This window comes from Anopheles marshallii, chromosome 2 (assembly GCF_943734725.1).
Source record: "Anopheles marshallii chromosome 2, idAnoMarsDA_429_01, whole genome shotgun sequence".
Lineage (NCBI taxonomy): Eukaryota > Metazoa > Arthropoda > Insecta > Diptera > Culicidae > Anopheles > Anopheles marshallii.
The window spans coordinates 13,869,064-13,893,928 of NC_071326.1; the positions used below are offsets into that span (position 1 = coordinate 13,869,064).

A 24,865-nucleotide genomic window follows, 5' to 3' on the forward strand; every position below is an offset into this window, starting at 1 on the left:
TCAGCTCGAAACCATTCCCGTACCGACCGGATCCGGAATTTCTTGTGCACAAACGTACACATGAGGGCAACGTTGCAAGATGGTGGCGTGAACGCTTTGACACAGAAACACATTCCGACAGGTGCGGCTTCTGGTCCCTTCTTTACTTTCTATTCCATTTCCGGACAATCGGAACAAACAAAGGCCGAACGAAAAGGTGGTTGCTGTGGGTGTGGGGGAGGGGCCAGCACACAGAAGCAATACTAAAACGCATGTCACATCTAGGTCGTGACAGAACAAGTCCTCGTTTGTTTCAAGTGTCAGCTACGATTTTTCGTCATTTTTATGCTGCCTTTCACTGCGCCAGGTTCGTATCCGTTCGTGGCCGATTTCCACCCACTGCTGTCCTTATGGTCGCTGCACGCGGTATCCCAAACGAGCGCTTGGAGTGTGTGGAACCGCTGGAACTCGACCCTTTATAAAGCGAACGAGAAGGTCACAGCCGGCCACATGCTGCAAACGGGCATGCAGTTACGTTCCTTTCTTTGTCCCATTCGGAATTGGGTTGACGCCGTGTGGCAACAGTTTCTAGCGCCAGGGAAACAGGGTGTTCCTTTGCCATGGAAAACTCCGCATCCGCCATCATTTTCTACGTGTGGTTTTCCCTGGGAAATGATTTTTTTTTTGTGAGCATGTTTTGCGACCGAAAAGCCGAGAGCACTTTTATTCTACTCTAACTAAATGGAGAAAATAAAAAGGCTGAATGTATGTACGGTTGTGTGTGTGGGTGTGTTTGTGATTTGGAAAATGCATGAAGTGCCACCACTTACGATGTACATTTCATTTTCACACCACCACAACATTCTTCTTCACGCTTTGCCTCACCGTCGCCGTGGACGAGACGTGTGGTACTTTCATTTCTTGAATTCTATTTCCATTCCGTTGGGTACCACTAGCGCTTTGGTGCAATTTCATTCATTGCATGGCCATCAGCACCCGGCAAGGGACAGCAAACAACAGGGATACGCGTGCCGGTACTTACCCATCGACCGGTGCACGTTGGGATTCAGGGTGGACATATCGGTGGGAAAAAAATGTTTTAGTTGTCCAAATTGGTTTGATTGGTAGATTGACGTAAAGCTAAAGGTACTATCACAGTTGATTGAAGAATTCAAGAGTTTCAACTTCTTAAACTTGGTGTCATGTTTTGCAAAGCAAATTATCGACCCTTCTTTAGTTGGCTAATCCCAGTTCTCTCTTATAATTCTGAATGTAATGTACAGCAGACTTGGCAAGTAGCAGCGAGTACTCCACGACTCCGCAATGTGCGTGTCAACTTTTATTTCGGATAATACGGATACATGAGAAATTTCGGGACTCTGCGCTATTGTACGGTCAGTTCTAGAATTTTCAGGCCTCTTTGTTGCTCTCGAAGCCATTCAACGATTGGAAGTATTGATTCCGACAGCTCTCGTCTTGGTCTCGACGTTCCATCTCCTTGCGTCAGTACTATCTTCAACTTCGAGGACGACTGACACTCCCGCCCGCTATTAAACCGCTCAATGTCGAGCTCGGCCAATCTTGAATCTGGAACGACTGGCTGTCATGATTCATATGAGGATTGAGTTCAACAAAGTCATGGAGATGTTGAGCTCTTGCTAGTCTTCATTTATTTGTATACAACAATTACATCTGCGACATCTGTCCGTGTAATGCCTGCTTAGATTTAATTACATCTATGATACTATTAGGTTGTAAGTACGGCAAACTGTTTAGGTTCGTGTGTGCCAACCATTATCAATGAACATTAAAGGAAACTAAACTTCATCTGATAAATGAATGAAACAGAACTCAGCTCGCAGATGCAAAAATCGCGTGTAATGCCCGCGCACGCTGACCCGAAGAGGACAGCTGTAGTGGACACTTCTGTGTGGTACACTGGCGCAATCTGGAAGTCCTAGTGTACCGAAGATTTTTATTACGTGTTTTTTGTTTTAATGAAATCGGGATAGTTGATAAAAAATAAAACAAAATGTCCATCTATTTGTTCAGCGCTGTCCCATTGTGCAAGTGGCAGGCCAACCGTTTCCGTCATATTCGCTTCAAATTCAAATATATCACCGGTTTTTGCACTTTTTATTTTGGCTTCCTCTCCCCCCATATTTCACCACAAAACGATCCATGCGATGCGCATCCGTGTCGTGCACGTGAATATTAAAAAAGTCCATTCCATTCCCTTTTTGCCCGGTTAAATGCAGCTGCATTTTTGTACTAACCATTAACAAGAGTGAAAACCCCCAACTACCAAAATGAATCGCTTCGAATCGCAGGGAATTGGGTGGCATCCATCAAGGCGGCAACGTGTGCAGTGAAAGGAATTATCGGACGAATCCACCCTCAAACGCAGTCAATGTTTTATGAATTCCGTATTTTAAGGGAATAGTTTATTTCGAGGTGTTTTTTTTTGTGTTGTTGTGTAACTTTACAAAACCGAAGCACACGTCCCGTTCTGCTTGTTGAATAAAGGTTTTCGCATGAATACACCCGGTAAAATGCGGATGGATAAAACTTGAATGGAGGATTTGAATGAAATTAAGAACACTGCGAAAAGAGTGAAAAGTTTTGCCTGCTTTTCAATCATTTCCATCTCAATCAAGTGAAAAAAACACACACATTCACACACATACACACTCACATTTTCTCTATTTTGTGTTATAAAATACATGCTGATAAGCAAAAAGGGGGGACACACAAGACACAATGGTCCCTCTCGGTTTTTGTATGCTCACTTTGAAAGGAGCGAAAATGTTTCGGACAGATCACCCACAGCCCAAATTGAAATGGAACTGGAGGGAAACCCCGAAGGCGGAGTGGCGCCTCACGAAAGTTTTGGGGAAAAGTTTTGCCGAACCAAATCTTGATTACACTTGGATTAGGCCCATTATTTCCGTGTCAATAAATTCGCTCCCTGCTCGAACGTCTTCGACACGGTGTCCAAGTTCCGTGGAGGGGGTGGGGATGGGGGAGGTTTGGGGGATGAACCCGTCACCCGGAACCCGAAAAAAAACACGGAAGCGCCAAAACCAAACGTTTCATCATCGCAATCAACGCACAACGAACAAACTTGTCGTTGGGAGGAAGAACCTATCGTGTTCTTGGAACTCCTTGATGAAAAGAAAAGAAGCGAATCTCCCCCGAAAAATGCATTTCGGGGGTGGTTCGGTCCACAAAATTTGGCTCACGGTACGGTCAAAGGCACGTTTGGATCGGTTCTTCGGGTGCGATCCGGCATGATGGCGTTCGATTACCCTCCTCGGTTGGGAGGGGATGGCAGACGAAATCAATTTCAGCGACCAACGAGGACAAAGATCCACGAGCAACGCCGTGCCGAATCCGGTGTGAAGTATTATCTTTTATCGGTGGATTTGACCGTGTGCAGCAATTGGTTGCTTGGATGGACTGGATTTCTTGTTTCCTGCAAGCCGCTCGGATGTACCACTATGGGATGAAAGAAGTGTTGTAGAAACACAATAGAGCGACAGCGAGAGCAAACATTCAAGCTGCTTATCTTTAAGAACGTTGGACAAAAGTGTTTTTTTTTCTTGCGGGTTATATTCAATGTCACAAGAAAGCTCTACAAACGAACCGGAAACAAAAACAAAAACTGTCTCAAGAGAACTGACACCAATTTTGTCCATCAATTATTGAGAAATTCACACAAAAATGTTACCATAAGCACAACAACTGAACGATATTTTCACATTCGTGACAGGAAGAGGACCTAATGTGTATTTGTGTGTTGTATTATATTAGCGAAAGACTGAGACGAAGCGATCTTGCCAGTCGCCAATTTAGCCCCTGTCCGGTTGAGCGAGTTGCCCTCGTCGATTTTCCGTTGACGAACCAACAGAAAATGGGGAAAAAAGTTTGAGTGTACCAAAAGAAAACAGCCCAGAAACACAATTGATTCTCAGGTCCCAGCTGGTATCGCCAATCGTGGTGCTACTCGAAGGTCGCCATTGATCGTCGATGTGGCTGAGGAGTGCCGTGCGCCCGTTACCGGCCCGGTGTTTTGGATTTTATTTCTCTTTTATTTATTTATTTTGTCAGCATTTTAGCTTCTTACCGCTGTTGATCGTAGGTCGTGCAGCGTTTCGTCTGCCGGAGAATGAAATTGAATAAAATATAGCCAGAAACGGTCCAGAACGTAGGCAAAGAACCGTACAAAAACCCGCACAGATAAACACTTTGGTAAGGATATCAAAGCTGGCGACAACGCGGTGTGAAAATAGGGGGAAAAAAAGACAGAAAACCAGCCCCGGTCACGGTGTATCGATGGTGGACTCAGCAGCGAACGAACGGCAAAGGAGAAGCGAATTAAAGAAATGCAATCAAAATCGTTCCGGTGAAAGCGCCAGAATTACCTCAACGTCGGAGTGATGAGAGAAGGTCGGCAGAAAGATGAAATTAATTTCCAGCAGCAGAAGACGAAGCGTTGCGAATCGCATGCAAGGAGATGTTTAATTGAATGGGATCGAATTAAAATGCTCCGTTCAATTAGCAATATGAATGCGATGCCAATTGTGTGTTTGGGGCCTACGATGATGGTAAAGCGTGACCACCTGGGCTAGAGGAAAAAAACCCCACCCAGGCAAGCTGAAAAGGATCGTTGCTGCCCAAGCTGCATCAGTCGGGATACGTCTTTGGGGAATTAGTTAGCAATGGCTAAGTATTTCCTACGGCTCGAGCAACACGATAAGGTCCTTATGCTGCGTTCGCTTTGTCAGGCATCAGTGATCAGTCATTATGGAGGTTTAGACGAAAGCACATCGAAAACAGACGGAAAATAACCAACTCATCAGCAGGTGACTGATGTTCGCTGAAATAACGAGCAGACCGGTGATACTTTCCAGCAAAGGGATCGTTATATCGGTACCCAACTTGCCTGCCCGGAATTCGTTACTTGAACTTAATCCTTTAAGAAAACGGAAACCCGGTCACCTTTCCGGACCGGGTTTTTGCTGGCGCGGAACCATTTTCCCTACCAGCCGTGTGCGTCAAGCTTGTTGGTCGCTTTTCCTCTTTGATGTTTTAATGATCGTGCGCTGCCCGAAAACACGGAACGGACTTTAAGGGAATCAGCGCTTTTTGGCTTTTCGTACAACAATCGCCCCCCCCCCCCCCTAGCGGGAGGTTAATTTGGTGGATGGTTGGAGTGGAGTGGACGATCCGCTACTTACCGGTGAGCCAAAGTTGTGTCCGATTTCGTGTGCCAGCGTTACGTGGGATACGGCCGGTGGGACGTGTTTGCCGTAGTTGAGCAGCGTGACGATGCCGGTGTTGAGCGACTTGAGCGAACCGCGGTAGTGCTGGAAGAGGAAGAAAAAGAAAGCGGTGAAAATGCTGTGAGTTCCACTCCGATTGCATTGTACTCGAGGGCAGGGCAAGAGCTTAAAATGAGTGATTTTCTGTTTGCTGAAGGGTGTAAGATGCCATCAAGGCGAACGAACGAAACCGAACGATGCACATTATTGGCATGAAACGAACCCCACCGTCGTGACGCAACTGAGAGCGCTTTGTTAGTGTGCCAATGAGCTGGATTGAGCGAGTTGCTACAGCATTGCTGTATTCTTACCATGATCGAGTGGAACAGGTAAAAGTAAATGTGAGCTACTACTAAACTGCCTGCCAAAGTTGTTCTTAATTAAATTGATTGAAAGCTGTACTGGTCGGTCATCCATCAGGACGGAATGTTTTGAAAATATGGTTGAGAAAGCTTTACAGAGAATAGATTGCACCTCACAAAAGCCAAAAGTACTCTAGCCTTTAATAAAAGTTTTGTAAACTGTTTACTATTTGAATTTTACGATGGAAGTTGGGACCATTTCGGCTGACCAAGATTTCTGACATGACGTGTGTGTTGGTTGCGAAAGATTAATGGAGATTTCATGTCTATCTACAACTACTTCAGCTTCAATCCAGTCCCAATTCCAGTTCACTTGAAATGAAACCTCGAAATGAAACCTTACTTTCATACGTGTTCATCCAAGCTTAGAATTTTGCCATCGAGATTCGTAATGCCACTTCAACTCGAAATGAATCCAGCAATGACTTTCTCACTTGATAAGAAAAGCTCTTTGTTGGGAGTCCATACCAATTCCACCCAATGACTGACGTGACTATGACGTGGTGCTTTCGGGATGGCTTCCGTATTCTTTGACACTTATCCCCCGGCCATGCGTGACGTATCGTTCGTGTCATTTTATCTGTCATTATGTTGGCGAGTATTGAATAACTTTTCACAGCAAATTGAAAGAACCCATTATTTCGAATCCTAAACCTCACGGAATAGCAACCGTACTGTAGCGTAACTGTGATGGATAGTTTATACTCTTCAGCTAGTTATTTATGATGATATTCCATAAGTCGTTGGGGTTATTTGTCTCTATGAAGTCTATTGAATCGAACACCGAATATGCGTAGTGCTTCTTTTTCCAATCACCAACAGTCCCGCGAAATTGGACAGAAATTAACGCAATCAATGTCATCGGCGTTTGAAATAGCGTCCGTTTCTTTCGATCCACCGGCCATTCGATGGAGCATGCTAGTCAAATTACACATTCACCATCATCATCATCATCATCACCATCCATCAATCCGCTGCTTGCAGCGAGCAAACGCCATCTTTCGGGTGTACGGAGCACGCTTTCCCGCCCGAAGAATGATAGATATGCTTCCATCTTCCACACTCTTAATTTGTAACTCAATCGTTTTCGTGCTGGATGGATGTATCTTATCTTGCCAAAAAATCCCACCTCGTCCGCCGGAGCGTCTGATTTCTGCGTCTCGATCTTGGCCCCGGAATTTCTGGAGCGACCGCTACAAACCATTCCCCCCAAACCACACAAACAGTTTCCTCCTGCCGACCCGGTCTCTGTGGCTATCGTGTGGCTAACGAGACAGCTTCATTTGGACGTAATTGAATAGAAAAACTATCAGTCATCATCGTCTTTCGGCTGTCTGCCCCTAGGGGGAAGGGGCACACCGTCACTCGGATGTCGTTGTGAAGGATACGACAAGCAGGAAGCGCCTAGAATCCTCATCTCATCATCATGAAACACGACCTACAACCACCGAGAAGTAAGCCAAATCCAATAAAAACAACATGGCGCGTAGTTTGTTTTGGGAAAGAATTGTGTGTGAGAGAGAGAGAGCGAGCGAGAAGGATATAGTGGCAGATTGATTAAGTGCAGTTCGATACAAATCGAATCTGGTGGAATCCAGGGGAGGGTTGAAGTTCGTTGTGGTTCACTGTTTTGACAGCTATAGCATTCCTTTGAATTAGCGAAACCACTCCCGATCGGTTTGTTGAGCGTTGGGCGAAGGAAGCTTTCGCTGGAAGCTGCTGACGGTTGGTTGGTGTTGGAATTTAATCAATGCCCCACCAGGGATTCGATCGATAGCGACAGGAATGGATAAAATTTAGAGCATTGATTGTGTGTGTAAGCGTTCATTGTGAGACAATTTAATTAGGGGAAAGATTTTTAGACAATTTTCGTAACGTGATTTGTTGGTTTATTTTGTTGAAATAGACACTTTAAATAGTTTACCTCGAACGTTTTCCGTGAGTTCTAGAATAAGTGAGATTCGGTAACCATCTTTCCAATAATAACCGAACGCATTTGTCGAAAGCATTTCCTGCTTAAGTAACATTCAAAGGGAACTCCATCAACAAAGGGATAACAAATATATTTAACCAAGTCATCCCGTCACAGAACGTGATCTACAGACCAAAAAAACAAACCCCTTTCACGACCCTTGCAGTAAATACAAGGCTGCCTAATCGTTTCACCACAATCGTAGGCGATAATCCGTTTCCTCGAGCGAAGAAAACACCTTTTCGTTTACCGTGCTTGCTACCGTTTGGCTTTCGCCGCAGAAAGGAAAGTCACTCTAAGTAGATAAGTGAGAGAGAAAGAGGAAAAACTCAGATAACTCTATAAAAAGCAAACACATAAAAAATGTGCCACCACAACCAGGTGTATTCGTAATTATAATCCCTGTTTTTTGTCTCCTTTTGGCAGCTCTGCCAGGCGTTCATCAAACACGGATAACGACGAGACGATTCACTGTACTGAAGATCGGTTGTCACGACTGTGCAGAGGATTCCAATTTTCCAAAGCCCCTTCTTTACGGTTGCGGCGTCCCGTGCATCTAATTAAAGCGCGCTGCGCGGTGCGTTCCAACCTTTTTCGGGGTGGTGGGCTAGCAGGGTTTCGCTCATTAGCCACATTCACATTGTGTCTCCTGGTGGGCGGATGACTTTTCGTCGGCACATTTCGGTCGGACCTTCTCCCGAATTGGTTGCCGAAACGATGGTGGATAAATTAGAAACAAAAGTCGGCATAAAAACGAGGATTTGCCACCGTTATCGCTTGCACCATCCGTGAGAAGAATGAAAACGAAATGGAACTGATTAGCAAACCGGACCGGACAATTTCATCTCTTTTCCGAGGGGTTTTTTTTTTTATTTTGTTAATCTTGTATTGTTTCAAAGATGATGCAAGCATTGAGAATTCTTTTGAATCCTTTTTAATGATTTCTTGTTGAAGTTTTAGTTTCGTTTTCGCTTAGGCGGCTGTTGCTGTGGCTAGACAAGGTTTTGTGTTGTACTGTTGTTGTCGTTGGTGTAGGAGCAGTTTTATGGCAGTGGCATCAACACTAAGTGCTATGAATTAAATGATTTAGGCGATTCTAACGTAAAGAACTACGTTATAACTAAGAAAGCAAGAAGAAGCTTTAAAAATTCACAAAATACATAAAGAATTCTTAGATAAAAAGGCAAAATTGAAGAGGTAGAATCTAACGATGTTCTACAAAATTTAAAACATTAAAAAAGATACAAATTTTCATTTCCTGTTTAGAAATGAGTGTAACACCTCACCACAAAAAGAGTTGTTGTACGTGAGTTAAATAACTCATTTATGAGTAAGATTCTTAAGGGATTCAACTCACATCAACCAGGTAGGGTAAGCAGTCATGTCAAAGGACAATAAAAATAGAAATAGCTTGATATTGAGAAAGTTACATCACAAATAAGTTATAACTACTCATTTTGGAGATTTTATTTCACTTATTTAATTTTACTCAGCATGTTAGTAATCAAATATTATGTGAAATTATTTGTATATACACAATTTTAAATGTCATGGAGCAGGAGTGTTGTTTTCAAGATGTACCAAATGTACAAAAAAATGTGCAAGACTACACGAGCCCTGCACCGAACACGTAATACTAATATAAGTATTTGCAAACATATTCATTAAACTACGTTTCTTCGTTGCTCGGGTCGAGCTTTTCTCATTATAAATGTTTAACCGTACCACGGTACCCAATACCAGTGGGTACGGTGAAAATGTTCCCATAAATAAATAGTACACGCACTTCCGCTGTCCGTACGGAGCACGAACCAAGCGAATCCACCAGCGTCTGTGGGGCTATTTTTCTTAATTTGTTTGATTTCTGCACCGTTCGTTTATTTTTAATTAGACCTCACAGACGTACACACCATCACTTACTCCGCGATTCTCCACTTCCCGGCGAACTTTGTTCGCTTTTATTAACACGAAACCAAAAATTGCGCATAAATGGTACAAATACCCGGCAATGGTTCATACACTACGCCGTGTCTCTCGTGCTTTCGTCGGACAACATGCTATATCATACCGCGAGTCCGGGCAGCTGGACTTCCAACCATTCATCCAGTCGATCTTGGGGCCATTTTCTTTCCCTTAAATTCAACGCGAGCCGCACACAAACACGCCGGCAAAGCCGGGCAAAAAGCGAACGGGCTCGGTGGGTTGTAGTTGCGGGGTTTCTTATGGTTTGGATGGTTTGGAAAAATAAATAAGCGCCGGCAACGGTTCAATTCGCGTAACTTGCACGGGCGATCACCGGCGGGTGGCCATTCGGCTTGGGCAGCTGCCCCGTTCCCTACCACCGGGGTTTTTGCCTGCCCCGTTTCAATACCGAACGGTGTCGGCAGGATGCGTATAATTGAATTATGCACTAAATGGAGATTTGAGGCGTGAACTGACGGACCCGGACCATCATTTGTAATCGAATTTCGCACAGAGTTTGTACTTAAGTGGTAAGCGCACAAATACGTGCAAGTGGAACGGGGAACGATAATTTCCGGGCAGTTCCTTTGTGGTTCAATGAGATTGTTGTTGTGGTATTGTGTAATCAAATGCAGTAGAAAAAACAGTTGGATCATGTTGGCTGGGAATTAATAATTCACTTGCCAGTTTAAATTCCAAGAAATAGACATATCACTTCGAATTTTGTTTTTTTCTGGAATCTTGGAACAATTTGCTCTATGCTCTGCTTTATTATGAATATCGATTGATGTGAACGATTCTAAATTTTATTTACAGAGAGCTACAGGGGTTTTTGTACCAGAAACGATGAATTTGGATCAATTTCTGAATAACTTTGAAATTAAATTGGGATTTGTGGAGATAATTTTCACATCCATATCGTTTCCTGGATTTTTTGGGATTTGAAATCAATTCGAGTTTGAAGCTTTCAAACCGTTGGGAGAAGCTTTTATTGTGTAAGTTGAGAACACTTTGAACAGAATCGATTTCAACTTGCAAAAAATTCAAACAGTGGGAAAGGATTCCAGATGTCACATACACATGCTAGATAAACTTGAAACCAGAATTTAAAAAGACTCCAAATTTTATCACTTAAACTCGAAAACACTGTATATGATCGTTTTGGTTATGATACAGTTACTTTGTACATGGCCTTTCCCAACACCTTTTAAGTATTTTTACTCTGGCACTATCCAGAATATGAGAGAAATGGCTAAAATCTGTCCATAAATTATTCGTACCATGTTCAATTCTGAGTGCTCCAATGGTTCTGCATGTATCCAATGAATGTTAAGTAACGTAAAACAATTGTAGCAAAAAACCCAATTTACTTTATTTATAATGCACCATCTCGTCGTACGGCCGCCAAACCACCGGAACAAAACACAAAACAAAAAACAGTTGCCAAATTATGATGATCCACGGGTGTTATAATGTTTGTATTCTGCAATTTGCTACCGCCCCGGTTCCGGATGCATTCGTTACACCGACAGATCCCGGCGATCGGTTGTAGTAGGTTCGGCGGGTAGTGGGATGATGCATAATTAATGAAGCACGGGAAAAGAAACATAACATCCCACAGCCGGGGCAGGGACCATCCTCACCGCTGGATGTTGTTAAAGCGTAAAAGTTGGACCAAAGTTTGCCTTTTCAAAAGCTGAAAACAGTAATTAAAACTAAAAGCATTAAATTCGATCCAGTGCGCAACGCGATCACTCATAAAACCGACACCTACAACAGTGGGTGTGTAATAAAAAAAGCTAACACACTGGGCTTTAATTATACTGTATTTGTTGACGGTTTTGTGTTATAAATAGCATCCTCTGTGGGCGATTCTTTTAGGCAGTTGTTTCTATTCTATAAGAAGTCTTTTTATAAAATAAAACAGAATCGTGGATTTTTTGTCCTTTCACTCATATTTTGCACCAATTCACACTCTATTCTAGCTGTTCCCAAACTGTTGGAAACTTTTTGTTGATACAAACAATCTCACCTGTCCGTCCAATCCGTAGCATAACTCAAATTACCACTGCCTTGAACCCTTGTCTTGTGTGTTCGCAAGAAACTCGCTGCGAACAAAAACACCACCAGCAATGTGTCACACGGCTCGCCATCCACGGGGGGGTGTGCGATTTGGGTTAAGATTTTTCCGTTTATCTGGCCCTCCAAACACAGTACCCCCCCACCCCCTCCACAGGCTCCCCAGTTTGTCTTTTACTTTTCAATTTACTTGCCCAACACACGAAGGTGGTACGGGCGAAAGGCACACATTTACTCTGGCTGCCACACAAGTGTATCACACTCCGTCGCCTATCGTTGCAGTGGCACTTGTCATGCAAGAATCCATTCAAGACTCGTGTTGCTTTATCCTTTCGCCGTGGGCGAGACGGGACGAGCGCTCCAAACAAATACGGCGTACAATTACACAAAGGTACGGCCTGTGGGCGGCCCGAACGGAACGGACGGTCCTGGCCGTTGGTACACGGGACGGAGACGCAGTTGTCAAACATTTGTGCCACACTTCGTTGTTAATTGTTTTTGTTTGTATCATCCCCTGTGGTGGACTGTGTCGCGGCAGTACGCCATCGCTACGTGCACGCATTCGTACACGCTCGTGCGGTACGTGTGCCTTAACCGAGTTTGCAAACAAGAACTCCGGAAGAAAGGTAGGTGAAACAAAAAAAAAAGGGAAAGTCCTGGTGGCCCATTGAACGTGCTGGAATGTTTCTAACGTTGTTTATGATCTCCCTTTGGTGGCAGGGGATGCAATTCTCGCAAGATGTGCCAAATGCTGCAAGGAGGAAGCCCGCATGAGGGCATGAAAGTCACACCGCAGCCAACACACGCGCGGGCAATGGATGATTTAAGGGGGTGGTACACTTACAAAGTTCCACAGTATCAAATGTATTTGGTTTAAAAATGTTTTATAGCACAATTCACCCAAAGTTCATGAGCCATTCCGTTCCGAAGTGATCGAAGGAAATCTTAACTTCAAACACTCTAATTGTGAAATCAGTGTAAAGTAAGTATAAGTCAGTATAAAGTGTTTGACTTCTTGAGTAAAATTTGTATATCTTACTAACATTGTTCAGATCTCTTAAAAAATTGCCCCTCCGTGCAAGCTTTAGTACAGCAAATTGTTACATACTTGGGCTCGAAAAATTGATTGTTTCTTCAACTGATCATGTTTACACATACAAATATCCGTCTTACCCTCAATTTTCACAATGGAGAACAGAAAATTTATTATAAACATATTGTTTTTATATTAGCTTTAACAATGCGATATTTATAAAACCCGCCGAGTAGCAGACTACCTGTATAGGCACTAGGCTGCTCATGATAACAGTTCCCGATGGAGTTCTTGGTTAAAAAATGCTGTTTGTATTCCAGAAACGTCAGAATGCACATAAGTATTACTTATTTTTATCATAAATTTTATGATTATCTTTAAAATAAATCCCGAAAATCCCACTTTATTATGCCACCAGAGTGTAAAACCCCCTTAAGAGCAGGAAGTAAAACATCCTTCTCAATTACTGACGCTGGCAAAGAAAGGGTCAGCAAAAGGGCACACAGAATGGCACGATATGAACAAAGAACTTTTTTGTGGGGACAGATAGATGGTTATTAAAGGAGCAGGAAACGTGATTTAAAAGTCATGTTTTATTTTATGTTCCATACATCAATCAGGATGCGCAAAATGATCATAACCAAGGTAAGGTAAGAAGCAGAATCCTCCCAACAAAGAGTTGAGGTGCATTGCGAATCAAAGAATGTTTTGCCACCGGTAAACCGACGAGGCTGGAGCAGATATAAATGTTGGGAAAGTCTCACAACAAATCACCCATCCGGTATGGCGTTTGGGTTGTAAATAATGTATTACCTATGGCCGATATTGATTTGTTGCAGAGCAACATTGTTGTGGTCATATGGGAAGCATACTGCTGTGAAGAACGAATACTCATCATGGGCAAAAAAGGAAACTGTGTTGAGAACCATCAAAGGTGTCTCCTCTATTTGGCCACAACTTCTGAAGTCCTTTAAGCCAAAGGTGGCACGGCGAATTCCGCCCCTTTGAGACGCGTTTGTTGCTATCTGCTATTAAAGTCCTTGCACTTAAGCCAAAAAAGTGTATCATTGCACATTTTCTGCTTTAATATTTTTCTTTACGCAAGAAACTCCGCCACTGTGTTTTGTGCGCTCCTCATTCGATGAAACCGTTCAAATGGGAAGGAACGGTCGTTTGCCGTCCACTCGACGGCACGGTACCATTAATCAACGGTTGGCCGTGCATCCCAGGGGACGAATTCCGTAATGAAGAAAAAGCGGAAAAGTTTTCATTTCAATTTATGTGACTCGCAACGCCTCCGTGCCTTCCGTCCGTGCCTGGTGCCAGGTCCACAATCTCTCGGGGGAGTCGCTTAGACCACCCGCTCTCCCCATTAACCTATCGTGCGTTCAATCATGACCTTTTGTAACCAACCGCTGATTCACACAGTTCACCAGCAAGCTCTCCAGCGTTCATTTGTGGCCGTTGGCATCAGACTGGCATCTCTCAATGAAGTTGGAAAACACACGAAAACAAATAAAAATTCACCGAAAAATTGAGAAGCTTGGCAGCATGTCAAGGATTTGTCAGTTGTGAAACAGAGAGAGAGAGAGAGAGAGGAAAGAAACAAAAAATTGGTAGCAACATTCACTCAACTCTAAACTGAAGATGGCAATGTTCCCCCAACAGCAACAAAACCCGTGTTTGTTTGCGTTCATTTCTTAACGCTTGAAGTTACCCAATCGATTCTCGTACGCATGGTAAGACAGCGGAAGCAACCCTTCACTCATGCTGTCCTTCACTTGACACTGACATGAGAGTAGAGCAAAAGGCAAACGAGATTACCTTTTACCCGGTACGATTCGATTAGCGTACAGGTGTTCGCTACAGCCCTTCGAACGCCGAACGAAAGAAAACTCCATTGTCCCGTGGGACAACCGTGTAACCCCCATGGTTCAGATAAATGATGGCCCAACCAACTTTCGCATCTTATTTGATTTCGTTATAAAATATTACTAACAATGTCATCTTTGCAGCCTACTTCTGATACGCGGGCGCCCGAGTGTCAAAGACCGACGCGCAACGGTGCGGGATGGGCGAAACGACGATTAGCTATCACATAAGGGGCGCTAGGGTGGAGCGTCTTAACGGGTGCGTGTACGTGCGCTTTTACAAGGCTTATTAATGATAATAAAATTCTACATTGTGCCAAGCGGTGGCTGGTTGGGTGGGATGCCATCAAGCTGATTTTGTTTCCACTGATAAAGAGATTCCATCTTGAGGCGTTTATTTATGCGGGCGAAAATTTGGTTCTCATGTCATACGTCAGGTTGATGAACTCAAGTAATATGTTTTGGAAAAGGAAAAAAAAAGTACTAAGCAGAAAAGCCTTATGGACAATATGACCAAAGTTAATTGAACATAAACAGTTATACATCTTCCATAGTTTTATTGGAATGGATAATCTTTTTTTTGTATGTGAAGATTATTGGGAAAATATTGACATACTCTTTTGTTTCTTGGTAATATTAAGAGTATGTTGTCATCCCAAGAATCGTTACTAAATAGGGAGGAATTGAATCGAAAAGAAGCCAATGGCAATGCTAACTCTTCACCAGCCACTCTATTCTTTAATTTTTTATTCAATGGTCAACATTTGGGAAATATTTCAAATAAAGATAAATAACTAGAAAACAAAAGCGAATTCCTATCGTAAATACCACCACTGTTTAACTAGCACAAATAAGCATAATGTGCGTGACGTGTGTTTCCAATCACTCCAACTGAGCCCACTGCCCATAATGTGCTATGAACTTTAAATTCATTAAAATTGCATCCGCACAACTCACACTCCGTACAATAGTGGAGTTTAATTCTAGCCATCTAGTTTGGCAAAGAGATTACAGGTCTGCAGCAGCAAACCCATCCACCAGTACCGGCCAAATTGTTTAGGCTTCCGTTCGACTACATGTACGGGTTCCAGCTCTGCCTAGAAGTTCCGACATAATCCGGTACGCCATAGTTACCTCGCCAAGCCCGCAGGTGTATTCTTCCCAATGGAAATGTGTTGTCGTCGCCAGGGAAGAATAGAGAATGTGTCGAAACGCTGTGCGATTGGTCGTGTGGTTCCGTGCATCCCCAGTAAGGATGGCACGAGTTTTCCGTGGCTTCGCTTGTTTTTTTTCCCCCCATCTTCCTGTCACAGCATTCACGTCATCACGCTGTGAACTGAGGGTGCAGCACCGGTGTATGAACGGGCCGTCTATTTTGTTGCAATTTTTACGTCTCCTGCAGCTACCACTGGTTCCTCGGTACAACACTCGGATGGAATTTTATTATTGTTTTTAGCATTTTTTACAGCTCTGCTTGTGGGCTAGGACGTTCGTTACGTTCGCTATACTTTCGCACCCAGTCGGGCAGGGGTGTATTCGCTTCCGGCGGATGTGATGTGCATTTTAATAAATAAATACACTCTTCCGTAGATGTTGGTGCCGTACCATAACAAAAAAAAGTTCGTTTCGCTCCAGGACTGTATCCTTCTTTTTTTCAGACGGTTAATACGTAGCGCAGCACCGACTTTTCTCACCTGAGAAGGAACGTTTCGTGGGTGTGTGTGAACGGAACGTTAGAATCCGTCGATAGAAGAGAAGATTTTTTACGTTTTTTTACGATCCCAGTTGTATCATTCACGATTCACACAAGGCCAATCCCACCACACGGCATGCTAGTTGGCAGTTGTCTAGACGAGAATGGAAATTATGTTTCCCCTCCCGAAAGACATTGATTTGTTGCTGATTGTGAGTACAGCTGCTCACAGCAGAAAGTTCGTTTCCTATTCAGTTTTAAGCGCAAAAAGAGCATCAAAAGCACCATCTGGGAAATTGGGTGTGAAAAAAGATGCACAACAAGCGTGATCCCTTTTAGATAGACCATCAAAAAGGTACGACAACAAAGAACGGTGAAATACATACAACTTTTTTTTCCTGGCAGCTCGGTTGGGACCGATCGCTGGAGCATTGGGATAAAAAGTCGAATAACGAAACTACAAGTACAGTTTTCCGTGTCCCTGATAAACTGAAAGTAATTTTTAATGTGTCTGTTTCACGGCATGCTTTTCTATCAAATGATGTGAAATGTACGGGCGAGGTTTTTAAACGTTTCTCTAACGAATTAAACATCGGTTTGGCAAAAACAGATTCTTAAATAGAACACTACAAAACTATGTGCAAATTAGGGTGAGTTAAGGGTAATTTTAAGAAATTTGGCTCACTGGGCATTCATTCACGTAACGTTGGTACAAAAAGGACACAAAAATCATTGCTATTTATGTTATTAACGCAACTTCTCACTAACTAAAACAAAATATGTTTATTGTACTAAAAAAATGGAGTGCTAATTAACATTGTACTAAAAAAAGCTACAAGTGGACAACATAGTAGAAACGAGTGGAAATATAACGAAAAACTGTACAATTATAACTTTTAATTTAAAATCCACATGTGCATATATACACATTTATATGTGCGTGTGTGTGCGTTAGGTGGTCATCGCCCAGCAAAGGACGTACAACAAACAACCATTTACTAATTGGTACTTTCTACATGACGAATATGGTTCCACACTTCCACACTTCCGGCCATTGATGGAAATACTTTTTGCACCGTGCCAACACAGGTGTTACTAAGCAATTCTCCCTTCCAGAAATAGTCCCTCCTCCCCCCCCCTTTCCGCCCTTTTTTGCGGTGGTTGTTATCGGTTAATGTTTGTAGTTTGTTTACGGTTAGTACCTTCTGTAGTACCTGTGGTGAAGGTGAGTGTGAAACTTTTACAATTAGTACATTTTTCTCAATCATACCCGGTGACCCTTGTTATTCCCACGCCAACACACAAACATACGCATACAGGAAAGGGTGTGAAAGTTGGACTCCCAGAAGGCATTACATCGACACATTTCGGTTCGGGTACAATTTGGTCAACTAGTTTTAAGCCGAAGTTGTGTTCTCGAAGCACCCAACAAAACAACAACAAAAAAAGGATATCGTCCTGACGACGGTCATGTGGATCGCATGTGTGCGCTCTAGTGTCCTTTCTGTATTCTTTCCTGGTGGTTGCAGTTTACTACCTTCAGCGTAAGCGTAAATCAAATCCCAACGATCTATGATGGGTGACCGAGTGTTGCCGTGTGCCGTTCGTGAATGGTGACGGTGTGGGTGTGGCTGTCCAGCTGACGACGTTGGGGTAACATCCCCAACCGAAAACCAACGAGGTAGCCAGCTATCATAACTAACCGCCTCTGGAGAGTAGTAAATTATCATTTCTGTCCATAAAAGTTGTATGGATGACTCTATTCGATTCTCGTAGCCGTTCTCATGCTCCGTTTTTTTGTGTTGTTTTGAATTTACCCAACACTTGTACTTGCACTCTGCTTCTTTTGAACCATTCCGGTACACCAGCAGTACTGCTACTGTTTCACGGGGCAACCACTATCTGTATTGTGCCACCGTCACTGACGACGCTTGGTCAGTGAGTGTTGCAATGGCTGGCTGGCGGTTCACTCGACGTTACGATGAAGTATTTAGGGGTTTTTATTTTTCTTTGTCCCGTTCCAACCCGGGATGAGGACGGGGATGTTACTGCGCTCTCTCGCACAAGTGAACGCACGGTGAGGGTTGGTTTTCGATTCAGACAGGGCTAAAGGTTGCCATAAATTTGCTAGTGCCACAATCCGCCCGAATAGCACACACACACAGTACGGTACACAGTGCTGTGTTCCTCCGTTTGGCCGGATTGGCCAATCTTGACTCGCAATCGCAAATGGCGTTGACGACCGAGCAGCTCAACTTGCTGCTCCGGCCAGCTTCTTGAAGACGATGTGGAAAATTCGGGCAGGAAAATTCGCGCATTATACTACTCTGCTCTTCCACTTCCTACGCTCTTTCGCCTCCTTCTCCGCACTTGATTCTTTTCCCCCGCGCGCAGTAATGATGACAATGGTGGGTCGTTTTCTTGCCAAAGTCAGCCACTTTTCCATTCACATTTCTCACCTCACTTCACATAAAAGCGCTGGCCGCGCTCTGCTCGACATTCGGCAAACATTTACGCACCGTACGGAAGACGGGCCTGCCGTGGTTTGGTTGGATTGGACGCTATAGCACGATGGCCCGGGCCAACCATGGGTGTAGCCCCGGGAAGCAGTAATTCAGCCGTTCGGGATGCGAAAAATGTCCGCGAGCCATATAAATCACTATCGATCGACACTGGTAGATATCAGCATCGGGCCACCCGGACGTGAGTTGTGTGTGTGTGTGTGTATGTGTGTGTATGGAGAGGCTGCGGTTTGTTCGTGCCTGCTCGCACACGAATGTGCCAAACCGTTCCGATCCGCACGAAACCTGCCTTCCCTTCCGGCGGTTGCACTTGGATGACGGATAATGGCGAAGGAAATGCCAATAAATTGAAGATATTTTTGGAGGGATTTTTGGCGTCACTCTTAGTGGAAATTGATGACACCGCTGACGATGACGAACGGGCATGGGAAAACCGGAATTCGTATCGTCGTATTCTTTTTGCTGTGTACGACATCCCTTGCACTCGTTCTGTGGTGGGCTTATTTAATTCGAGCGGTTCCGGAGGAGGAGGGATTTTTATTCTTTGCCCAACGGTGCAGAAAATGAGGAAGGATTGGAATGTTCAACCGTACGATTTGTACAGCTGTGACATTGTATTAATTTTGCTTACTCGTTTATTTGCTTCTGTGCATAGAGACATTTGTTAAATAACTGTGTTAAATTTGTTGTTTTATAAACAAATACTTAATCCAGATATGAGTCCAATAATAAAGCGACTTTAGATTCCAGCCTAGTTTACTTTGGGTAAAATGCGAAACACAATGAAGATGTTGATATGGCTAGTAGAAATTGTTTAAGGAAGAGATATCAAGCAAGTTCAAACGCATTTTAGTATTTTACTCCTACTTTTTTCAAGCTCTAGGTGTAAGGAACAGCTGGTAAAAAAATCGTATCACTAAACCGCCAGATAACGAAGCTACAACTCAAATGTTGTTGACCCAACATAAATGTTGACGAGTGTTTTGCCTCTAAACAACGTATTGAGAAAATCGGTATCCAGAACCCCACAATTTCATAATTCATAATTTACTTATGCTTAACACTTTGTGTAACCTTAAGCAAATGGTCAGAAAATCAGGTGTGATAAAAAGTTATTATTTTAACAATAAATGCAATAACTATTTCATAAAATTTAGTATTTTTAAGACTCGGCGCATGAAATATTAGTTAATGGTATTTTTTTTTACTTTATATTTTTAAACATTAGGATTGCAATGTCTGGCGAAACACCGATGGATCCCGCAGATTCGAAATTGCGAAAAAGTCTTGTAAAAGCAATAGTTCAGATGTATTTTCAATTATTTTAGTTACGTCCTTGAATGACCGCACATGGCGTTATCCAACAAATAAGATAGTCTCTGCTTAAGAATTTCCCAAAAATACCCTTGTTTCCTTGCTTCTGAGTGTAGATCTCCCGGTAAGAAAGCAATTGATAATATTTCAGCTATTTTCTAAACCCTTTTAAGTAACTACTTTAAACTAAAACTAATTAAAACTAAAGCGTTCGACAACTCCTGTTCGATAGCCTTTCCTAAGCATTCCGAGAACCAGTCCGAAGACCAAAAAGTTCCGATAGATCACCACCCTTTCTTCGGTGCTTTTGATGCTTTGCTCTGCTTTAAATGGTGTTCGCTCTACCGGGGCCCACGCCCTGACCCAATCTGCAGCAGCCCGGCAATGGATACAATCAGCTAAAGTTTAGTCGCTTTCAGATTGGATTAAAATTCAATTCTTTCGAACATCGTCCTGGGAGCGAGGATTGGGAAGTTGGGAATTGTGGAATGGTGGAATAGTGTCCAGTTCGTCCGTTTTTTCCTTCTTCTCCCTTTTTCAACCCAGTACGCCACACACAACAATACGTTCTCGTAAGCGGGTGCTTCAAACCCGAACTCTTACTGCTGACACACCGTAATTGAGACGGAAATTGCATTTCCTACCCGGGGTGACACAGTGCGACACAGGCGACGGACAAGGCCCGGTATGTTTTGTTTCTTTGTGCGGTTCCACGCTGACTAGAAGGATCGGTCGCTGTCGCACTAGCTGGGAAGCAAGGGCCATGGCACGGTAATGCTGAGCTGTGGGATTTGTTTTTTTCGTTGCGCTCCACTGCAGTTTTATTGCACTCGGTGTGATGGTGTTGTGCTGGGTGGAAAAGGTGGCGAGGGACAATTCTTGCTTTCTGCAGCAGCTTGAAAATGGATGACGCTGGTTGGATGGTAAAGGGCATTGGGTTTTAGGTGGAACAGATTGAAGATGTTTCTTTTCAGCACAAAGACGCTATCGCTTACCGACTTTCGCACGAACCACGAGTCAAGGGTGTAACAATTCTTCAATTCTATCTGTCTCTTTGCATTGTTACCTTTATTATCTCATTTTAAATGTAGCAAAACGAAGCAGCACTAATGTTCTTAAACATATTTAATCTGCGATATAGGGCTGGTGAGTTAATAGAGATCTCTTAGCGTACACGGTATTGCCGATGTCGGCTCACAGCTAGACATTATGTCCCGAAAGCTGCCCGATACTGTTACAATTGGAACATGCAAAACTCAACATTAATTCCCCCGGTAGCAAAATCGTTAGAATGTAGAACGAAAATATTGCCAGAAAAACCCTCACCGCCAAAGGTACGATAAATCCAACTTTACCATCCGACCGGGTGACAAATGGCTGGGGACGCTTGGGTAGAACCCTTAGGATCGTGTCTAATGTTGCCGGTGCGGTGCTATCTAGCGTGTCCGTTGTTGTTTTGCTGGGCCACCCCGTACACCACACCAGCCAACACACCGAAAACAAGCCAACAACGCACAAATTGGCACTTTGTAATAAACACGGGACAGAAAGTTACACAATGTCCCCGCCGGTGACTGGCACGGTAAAGATCGGCGCAAGTCAAGCGGAATATTTTATCTCTAATGCACCTTGCTGCCCATCCCCGTCCCATCACACTGCGAGCCCATCTATCCTCGTCAGCCGCAAAGAATGTTTGTCATTGTGGTGTTGAAAAGATTGCGCGCACCTACCTTTTTATTTTTGGCCGGGACGAGACCGGACCCCGTGCCGGACCGACTTCACTGCGACGGTAAGGAAGGAGAAATGAAATGCAAAAAGCAATATGCTTGTTTTTCCGGGGGGCTTTTTACTCTAAATTTTAGAATATGGCAAACACTTCAACACACACACACAATAGCTTGCACAGCATAAATGAAACGGATGGCAACAAATGGCAGTTTAGAACAATGGATGAAAAACGAAAAGTTAACAAATTCGCTCACCTCACCCACCAAAGCAGAGGATGGACGGACTGGTCGGACCCAACACCATTCCGACCGGAGGACAGTTTTTTTACGACCTGTCATCTGTTTCCAGCCGGGCTTTGGTCCCGGCCACACTTGTTAAAGCACAGCACGGTACGGGCTAGAAATGGGATCCAATAATTCTTACCGTGCCGTGGTAAACTTTCCCTTTCGATGAGGCTTCTAAGCGAACGTTCCCGGTGACTGGCACGACGTCCACAGCTGGTAAGTGGAGCTTTGTCGTCCCGTCCGTGTTTGTTCGGGTTATTCAAAAGCGAGGTAGTTAGGAACATGCGGTCACTCCACGATTTCTCGTCCAAGTCGTCCAGTCGGACGGCTAATGAGTCAAAATAGTGCCCGCGGAGTTAGTTTTGGGTGAAAAAATCAGACAATATTCAACAGTTGGAGTTGCTGGTTTTATGGCACCGCGATGTTGCCCTCTGCGCTCTATTGCTTTTGTGTTCCATTCGACCTCTGGATTGACGCACGCTGCACGTCAATAACCCCGCTGGATATTCGCAACAGTGCTGGGAAGATTGTACAAGCGCACGCGAACCGCCAATCGTCACCGTCGTTCATAGAGCGATCTGCGCGCCACGTGTACTGGGATTGTAGTAAAATAAAGCTTTCAACATTGTTTGTGCTACAACCAAAGGAAAGAATAGGCAATGATTATACATGAAACTGATGGGGACCTGATGTCCCCGTATCATACCGTCCGAGGCATGCTGGTTCTCTTCGGTGCTAAAAAGTTAGCACTGTACCGACAGTGGAAACGCACAGGCAATAGAGGCGCCAGTTTCGAGGCTAGTGCAGTGTCTGCAAAGATAAATAGCAATGGATGCCACCCGGGTGGCGATGCAGCTAGAGGGATAGCTAGCTGTTGACAGTACACGCTAACAGCGACAACCCTGTCGATGTCATGCATTTTCCAAAACGCATCACCCTGGAAGAAGCATCGGTGGAATGTTCTGACTGATGCCACCGAGTCGGTGGCATTGCTAGAGTATGCGGTCGGGAACCTAACCGTATCTCCGCCTCATCCATACACGGGTTCAACTTTGTGCCGACCGTTCTGCCGAGTGGCGCACTGATAGAGATGATATGACCACTCGAACCGTAGTACTTCATAGTGATGAAAAATTTGTTCCTGCGCCATGATCATGCGCTTCATATGTTGTCACCTTTTTTTTTTTGCTTTGGAAAGTCGAAGTTGGGAGTGCATTGAAAATTAGACCAAAAAAAAGTCCTCTACATACCGAAGAGTTAAAACGGCTTTATGAAAAGAACGCGCTTGTGCTGCACCGTATGCACTCGTCTATCAATATCACAGGGATAGCAGTACGATTATCGATGCTGCACTGCTGGTTTTGCAATGAGCTACAAGGGTTTTCTGATTTGAATTGCGAATGACTCCTGTTCGTTGCTCTCCACGAACGGGTGTGTACTTTCTCGTATCAGCTAGCGTTAGTTAATTAAAAGCGGAAGCAGCACAGCGTGAGCGAACAAACATCGGAAGTTTAATACCGGTTCGGGAAATCTGCATGAAAGATATGCTGCAACGCGAACGTGGACTTAAGATGCTTCATTCAAATTCATTACCGAAGCCACGCAGCGTGATACACCTTTTCCAACGGAATGTAATCTAAGCTTCCGAAAACTGAAATAAAACGCTTTGGCTGCTTTCGGTAATCCTTCCCCTTTAGAAGCTTAGTTCTTCTAGCGAAACAGCAACGATCAATCGCTACAAATCCTTCGTTCCGAGCACGGCTACGGTGGCAGCAAGACGAGTCGACTGCTGTACGATAAAAGCGGATGGAGGTTTTTTTTTCTGACTGTCGACAAATAATCCATATGCTTCAATCCCTCCATTCATCCACTCGCATTCGGAGGAGCCGGTTCTATTGACTCGATGAAGTCTTTCTCGCGCAAAGCAATAAAATTTCCCGTTTCACCACCATTTCTACGCCGGTGCGGATCGTCGACGAGGTACGAGAGTCCTTTTTGGCACATAAAATAAGCCACCGCTCAGATATACAAACGCACATACACACCCACACACTCATAGGTCTGCCGGCTTGCACACAACCACCAGCGGAGAGCGAATGGTATTGAAATTTAATGGAAAGCTTCCAGCCCATCCGTGTCTGAGCCAATAATCATAAAAAAACCCGTCCGAGCGCTTTGACGATGCCGAAGGGTAAGCCAAAGATTCCAAGGTCTACCGAGTACCGACCCGTATGCAGAGGGCGGGTGGTCCACGATGAGTGGTCATTAAATTTGATGTAGCTTCCGATCGGTCGGTATCCATCGGCTTCCGATCTTTACCGATAGATGGTCGCAGGATTTTCCACATCGGCACCGTGTGCTAAATTGGATCTACTGATAGGGTGAAAGCCATTTTGAGGGTTCGTTTTCGCTGTGTTGTGTAGATTAAAACGCCCAATTACAGAACGCCCATAAACCGTGTGCGTTTGGGAAGAAATTTAAATTTCTCATTGCTTTCCAACAATGCACACGATATGCCGGAAAGATACCGATTATCTGTACAGCAAGCTCATCAGTTTGTGGAATATAAATTACAAAAAGCACTAAAGATGCAGCTGATCATATCTTACCCCGTTCTTCTCACAAACGCCACCGGCGTTCTTGAGGTCGCCGGTCCAGGCAAGTCCGAGGGTGCCCATCTCGAAGTCGCGGTAGGTGAACATGTACGCCAAGCAGAACGCGTCGTAATCCTCCTCTGCAAAG

At 44.0% G+C, this 24,865-nt stretch overlaps 1 protein-coding gene across 1 annotated transcript in view; it reads right to left on the minus strand.

Annotated features, from left to right (window-relative positions):
• LOC128710446 (uncharacterized) overlaps positions 1–24,865 on the minus strand; it is a 154,484-nt gene that overhangs the window by 9,784 nt on the left and 119,835 nt on the right. The window contains exons 7-8 of the mRNA XM_053805499.1: positions 24,733–24,857; positions 5,220–5,348 (exon numbers count right to left, since the gene is read on the minus strand). Of these exons, the coding sequence (XP_053661474.1) occupies positions 5,220–5,348; positions 24,733–24,857 (254 nt within the window). The remainder of the gene's footprint in view (positions 1–5,219; positions 5,349–24,732; positions 24,858–24,865) is intronic.